General features: G+C 34.0%; 1 protein-coding gene across 1 annotated transcript; it reads left to right on the top strand.

Moving 5' to 3' along the window:
• Positions 1 to 401: 401 nt before the first annotated feature.
• LOC146944867 (putative WD repeat-containing protein C2A9.03) lies at positions 402 to 6,578 on the top strand. Its single transcript, XM_085743209.1, has 10 exons — positions 402 to 533; positions 962 to 1,137; positions 1,491 to 1,658; positions 1,765 to 1,851; positions 2,143 to 2,277; positions 2,356 to 2,466; positions 3,498 to 3,589; positions 3,725 to 3,830; positions 5,723 to 5,809; positions 5,919 to 6,578. Exons 2-10 carry the CDS (start codon positions 991 to 993, stop codon positions 6,327 to 6,329), a joined length of 1,344 nt encoding a protein of 447 aa, XP_085599335.1. The 5' UTR covers positions 402 to 533; positions 962 to 990; the 3' UTR covers positions 6,330 to 6,578.
• Positions 6,579 to 7,013: the final 435 nt, after the last annotated feature.

The following is a 7,013-nucleotide window of genomic DNA, read 5'->3' on the forward strand; positions in this document are numbered from 1 at the left end:
GCTCAAGATAGCGCAATATTAAAGCCACCGTAAAATTATCACATGTTAACACATAAAAATGGATAACACAACACGCCACAAAATCGTAATCCAATGACTACAAGCGCAGTGGTTATTCCATGCAGTAATTTTGAAATCCTCTTCGAGCAACACATCTAAATCCTCACAAGAATGATCGTGGATTTCATCAAGGAAACACCACTAACTCCGGTGTATGCATGAGTATAATTCGCTCTTTGCATAATAATATTCTGATTTATTGAGTTAGCCGGTCCTTCATTGGTCCAGTTCAACTTAAACCGGTCCGGTTCACCGTAAATCAATCCGGTTTAGGTTGAACCGGTTCGGTTTAAAAATACTGTTAATTACATATTGAGCTAAGATAGCGCAAGATTAAAAGCACCGTAAAATTTCCAAATCTGCTTCATCGCAATTCGCAGATTTATATTAGATTCGCGTCCTTATCCCTGAGATCCAGAACAAACCCTAACCTCAAGGCGCTGCACCTTCACCAATCCCCAACACAGAATCAGGTCACCATTTTCTCAACTCATCAATCTCTTTTTCATCATTTCCTTCAATCAATTTCAATTGCTTCGATTCCTCTTAATTTCCTCAATTCAATTCAATTTAATTATCTCTCCTTAATTCGCTTAATGATTATGATTATTATTTCTATTATGTATTTTACGCAAATTTTGTTCGGATTTAGGTTTTTAGTTTCGAGGAGGTGGAAATTCTCCTTCGTGCTAAACTAATTTTAAGCGGTTTAGGATTTAAATATGTGAAATTGTTGTTTCTAGCTCATAGAATTTTATGTTATTTTCATTTTTTATTTTGTAATATTAGTTTTGTTAGTAATTGTTAGTATTATGCTGAGAGTGGCGATTGAATCTTATGTGAGTATTTATTTACTGAATTTTATAAACTAATTTGGCTATTCCATTTATGAAATTGATAGATATCAAGTGGTGAACTGTACCGCGGAACATGGCTCAATACCATGGGGATGAAATGGAGTATGTTCAAGATGATAATGAGATGGCTGAGGTTGATGATGATATGTATTTTCGTGGCGGGAGAGCGCTTGGTGAATCTGATACTGATGAGGATGACGACGATGAATATGATCCTTTGGTTTGTTTTTAGTCTTTTTTAGCTTGCTAAGCCTTTGTTACAGTTTGAATTCGAGAATTTCTTTTTTTTTTTTTTTTTTTTGTGGGATGTTTGTTCTTCTCCGTTTGAAAAACTTTTGAGGGTGTTATATGTATTTTGCTATTTTTGAATGACATTTGTATTATTGGTACTAGTGTTAAACGCGTGCATCACGGGTTGACATTTGTTTTGGTACTAGTGTTGAACGCGCGTGATGCACGGGTAAAATTACAAGTCATTTACATGATTAATATTTACTACCATGTGGCCATTGACATAATTTTTCCTTCTGCTTGCACTTTTTTGGGGTGGGGGCTATGGATTCCTTATTACAGGAAAACCGAATAACAGATACCACTGCAGCTGAAGCTAGGAGGGGAAAGGATATTCAAGGTATACCTTGGGATAGGCTGAGCATTACTCGTGAGAAATATCGAGAAACAAGACTCGAGCAGTACAAAAACTATGAAAATATACCACAATCTGGGGAACTGTCAGAGAAGGTAAGTTCATCTCGTCTTGCTTAGTGCTTGGAGGCATATGAGTAATGGTTTCGAGAGTATATTTTGACCCTATACCTTTTTTTTTTCTTTTCTCTCTGATCCACAGGAGTGCAAAGTAACACAAAAAGGGGGATTGTATTACGATTTCTGGCAAAACACAAGATCCGTGAAGTCAACAATACTTCATTTCCAAGTACGTTAATTCTTAATTATATGCCTTTTAGTTTAATCATTTGAAGATGCGACAAGAGTTGTTTGGTCCAAATTCCATGTTATATTGTCTGAAGATGCGACAAGAGTTGTTTGGTCTAAATTCCATGTTATATTGTCTCGTGATAGATATGTGCCTGCGATGACTGATAAGTTGTTTTGTTATGTGGGAAAATAAGCTAATGTTTTTCAATTTCCATCTAAATCTAGTTAATACATTTTTGCCGATAATTTAATTAATATTAATTTGTAACTTTTAATTTTTCACCTGCAGCTGAGAAACTTAGTTTGGTCAACATCAAAACATGATGTATATCTTGTTGCACATTACTCAATTGTTCACTGGTCTTCATTAAGTTCGAAGAGATCTGAAGTTCTCAATGTATCAGGGCATGTTGCTCCATGTGAGGTAATAATTTGTGCACTGTTTTGTTGTTAGAGTATCACTTAGGAAAAAATATGAAATTTGAAAGTGTGTTGCTAACAGAAACATCCGGGAAGCCTCTTGGAGGGTTTTACTCAGACACAAATTAGTACACTGGCTGTACGTGATAACTTGTTGATTGCTGGGGGTTTTCAAGGAGAGCTTATTTGCAAGGTACTCCTATTTACTTGTAATTTTCTTCTCTGAAAGTACTGTTACGTTTTGGTTATTATGTAATAGATGTACTAAAAGCCAATGTTTTAAAAACTGATGAGACCTCCAGGTTAAGTTTCAAACAAGATCATCATAAATAAATACAACACATTCATTATAAATCTTAAAATTAAACATACAAAATATTTTTTTTTAATATAAACTCTTATGATATGATAATAGCATAGAAAATATGATAATAACACATTTCCTTTTATATATATTTTTTTACCAATTCGTAAGTCTTCAATCGCTTCTCGAATTCATTCCCATATGTATAATTGTGTATGTATTTTCCTTATGTATAATTGTGTATGTATTTTCCTTTTATAACTTTCTGATTTTATTCCCATATGATTTTAGTTATAGTAAATCAACTTCTTGTCCCTTATCACATGAACTTTTTATGGACCGGGCCCACCTGTAACAAACCCTAATACTTTACTGTTTAGAAACTAATTCTACAAGCCAAGTCATGCCACCGCCAGTGAGCAAATGTTCCTCATTGCATCTTTCTTTTTGCCGCTTCTTCATCCAACACAATCACAAACGACTAAGTGAAGATCCGCGGCGTGGCTATCCATGGTGTAGCGAAGATTGACTGATACAACTTGAGTAGAGTACAACTCTACCACTTTTCTTTTTGATATGGTTACTGAGATATATCATGCATAAAATTACAAATTTTCCCTACTTTTGTTGCACAAATTGGTGTATTGATATTATTCTTATATATTAGATTGTAGCAAAAAAATAAAATATATATTGTATAGTATAGATGTTCACCTTTGTTTTTGAGATAGGGTTGAGCTAAATTCTTAATATGTTTAAGTAATAAGTAAAGTTATAGTACTGATTAAAAGTAACAATTTGTTTTTGAGATACGGTTGAGCTAAATTCATAATATTATTAATTAAAATTATACTGATTAAAAGTGACATTAATCTGAGGTTATATTTTCTTATTATTTGATGACACATGATGACTTGCAGTACTTAGACCGACCCGGGGTTAGCTTTTGTTCTCGAACTACGTATGAGGACAATGCGATCACAAATGCTGTTGAGATTTATGAGCATCCCAGGTCTTTCTTTTATTTCCTTTTTTCCCCTTCTTTTTTTCTTATATTTTAGGGTCTTAAATTGTTGGCATGGTGATAGTAATCACTAGTCACAACCCTCAAGGATGACTGCATACTAACAATCAATTCATCTGTCAGTGGAGCTGTACATTTCATGGCTTCAAACAATGATGGTGGAATCAGGGACTTTGATATGGAGACATTTCAGCTTACGAAGCATTCATGCTTTCCTTGGCCAGTAAATGTAAGCCATTCTACTTGACTTTCTGTGGTTGAAATGTAAGCCATTCTACTTGGCTTTCTGTGGTTGAAATGATAGATAGTACATTATTACTAGAAATGATCCAGGATTTTTGGCAAATTCAAAATATCATGATTTAGCTAGTTCACAGTGCTTTAGGATTACAGATACAATGGATTGAGAAGAGGGAAAGTAAATGGATTTGGCTAGTTCACAATGCTTTAGGATTACAAATACAATGGATTGTGAATAGGGAAATGAAAGGGAAAGAACTACTTAATTATGTTTTGGAAAAGTGAATTCTTGATTACAATGTGATTTGAATTATGTTTTAGTTGAGCTTTCCCCCTCTTTTATTTTATTTTTTATTATTTGACAATATTCTGTCTAGCGTTTTGGCTGTTGCATTATGGTTGTTAAGCTGTCTTAAGCTGTTTGCGAATTGAAATATAGTTGAACAACGTTAGAATTCTATTAGAAAAGAAACTGAAGAGAAAGGCTCTAGAATATGTCACAGTACACTAGTAGAAGACAAGTCTAGAGTTAAGCTAATGTCAGCTAAAACCATGATTTAAATAAAACTATACTCTTATAAGACAAAAGCCAATATTGATAATTTTGCTTGCAAAACAGAAATATCATCTTGCTCCTCCTTGAATTGAATTGAATTTCTTTTCTGATGAATTTTCAGATGTTGGAACCTTGTTTAGTGTTCTATTTTCACAATTTTTTGTTTTTTATGATTTTGATAATATACTCCTTTAAGGCACTAACTGGCTACCTGTCAGGGGATAACTTTTCGTGGGTACCTTTTCACCAGTTTGTAGCTGGAATCTGTTGCCGTAAATATATTTTATACTCTTCATACCTAAATGTTGACTATCATTTCAATTAATTGGAGAGGAGGGAAAAGTGGGTGTATTCATATATTTATGTCTCTTGAAACTTAGAAGTACAGAGTTATGGATTAGATAACCACGTAAAAATCACGTACTGACTAAGAAATTGAGAATCCCTCAGCTGGTGTCGTTTTTCATCTTTCTTGAAACCTTAGATCCATTTATTTTTAGCTATTAATTATTGAAAATATCCCTTATTTCTACATGACGAAATTCTTGGGCAAGTTTGGCTTGAGCTTTTCATTTTCCTTTTTTGTTATGAAAATACCCCTTATTTCTACTTGATTTCCAATTTTGAATATTACTACGTTATTCACCATTTTAAATATTTGTATTGTTAATAGAGAAAACAATTGCTTCCTATACAAATATTTAAAAATAGGAAATAAGTAAAAATAAGAGGTGGTATTTTTGTGACTAAATAGGCCATTGATTTATAACCTTCATTTTTCACGTTTGCGTCTATATTTTAATTTTTTTTTTCAAATGCAAACAGTGGCATCATGGGTATGTTTAATGAGGAATAGACTGAAAAGGAACAAACCAAACCATTCATGTGTATGACCAGAGAGCTTTCGAGTAATGTTATGAGTAAGGAAGAAATGATGGGAGGGTGCAGTAGAATGTACAGGTGGGATAAAAGATTTGAGATGGACATTATTCAGCGATGAATGTAAAAGAAAACATTAATTGGAGGCACAAATTTAGGAGTATGTTACGGTAGCATAGACCAGAGGCTTGTGTATGCAAATTAAGTTCTTTACCTACAACTATCTCATAACTATTCTGTGCATTTTATGTATTAGTGTAGATAAATTTGTCCTTTGTATAGTTGAGCTTCTTATTCAACTCTGTCTTGTCTTAATTTTAGTATAGTTTCAATCTTCATTAGAGTTTAAATACATATATCTTAATTTTTCTGTTTGCTTGTGTATTGTGATTGCCCAATTCTAGTATATGAAAATTTATGTTAATATGTGCTCATTGTGTCTGCAGCATACTTCATTAAGCCCTAATGGGAAACAACTTGTAATTGTTGGAGACAACCCAGATGGTTTACTGGTGGATGCTCAAACTGGAAAGGTATACATATTTAATTTGTATATTTATCTAGAACTCTATTAGAATGAGTCAAGTGTGTGGGTGATTGTTGACGAGCTATTGATATATAATTTTAACTTTGTGTATGTAGACTATTGCACCTCTATGCGGACACTTGGATTATTCATTTGCATCGGCATGGCATCCTGATGGTTTCATTTTTGCCACTGGGAACCAAGATAAAACATGCCGCATTTGGGATGTTCGGAATCTTTCAAAGTCTGTTGCTGTTCTTAAGGGGAACCTTGGAGCTATACGCTCAATACGCTTCACATCTGATGGGCGGTATATGGCAATGGCTGAGCCAGCTGACTTTGTGCATGTCTATGATGCAAAGCAAGGATTTGAAAAGGAGCAAGAGATCGATTTTTTTGGAGAGGTCTCAGGCGTATCTTTTAGCCCTGACACAGAGTCGCTTTTTATTGGTGTATGGGATCGTACCTATGGAAGTCTTCTTCAGTTCAATCGACACCGAAACTATACCTATCTTGATTACTTGTAAATTTGTAACTTTGTGAATACATTCAACCATGTACTTTTGTCTAGTATTTAGGAGTTTGAGTGTTTTGACAGTATTTATATTACCAAGGGAAGTAGAAAGAAGAAAGGTGAACTGACATGGCTCATCATATAGTGTAAAACATGGCTTGAGGATGTTGGGGTGTTTGTTGTGCACCATGTTAAATAATAATTAAAGAAAGGGAAGGAGGGAAATATGAACATCTTGCTTATACATGTTTTTGGTTGGTTACATCTTTATGTTATTTGTGCTCTGTTCTTATTTTATTCTATTTCTAGAATGAGACCTGTTGCATTTGTCGAATTTTTTAGTTAAATATGTTTAGTCTCTACAAAATCAGATTTTCAAGCTTAGTTTCTATAAAATTTAGTGGTAATTTTAGTCCTTTGTAATACTTCGAAAACTTGTACAAAAAGTAGATACTTTTGAACTCATTTGGGGTTGGCCTAGTGGTTGGCTTGGGATCTTGGAGTTTGCCCCTTCAATGTCTCAGGTTTGATTCCCTCTGGTGTTAATTTCGGTGGGCAAGTCCATATAGAGCTAAGCTCTGGCTTAAAATGGGGCATCCACAAGTGGGCGGTGGGATTGGTCTCCTCAGATTAGTTAGTTCTTGGATTGAATACCGAGTTTAAAAAAAATAAAAAATAGATACTTTTGGTCTTTAAA

Source organism: Medicago sativa, chromosome 2 (genome assembly GCF_051527215.1).
Source record: "Medicago sativa cultivar Bolivia chromosome 2, Bolivia_mono, whole genome shotgun sequence".
Taxonomy (NCBI): Eukaryota; Viridiplantae; Streptophyta; class Magnoliopsida; order Fabales; family Fabaceae; genus Medicago; species Medicago sativa.

Excerpts from the sequence above, each read along its gene's own strand:
- LOC146944867 (XM_085743209.1), top strand. The coding sequence starts at position 991 with ATGGCTCAATACCATGGGGATGAAATGGAGTATGTTCAAGATGATAAT. Across the intron at positions 1,852-2,142 it reads CAACAATACTTCATTTCCAA|CTGAGAAACTTAGTTTGGTC; the intron begins GTACGTTAATTC and ends TTTCACCTGCAG. Across the intron at positions 2,467-3,497 it reads AAGGAGAGCTTATTTGCAAG|TACTTAGACCGACCCGGGGT; the intron begins GTACTCCTATTT and ends GATGACTTGCAG.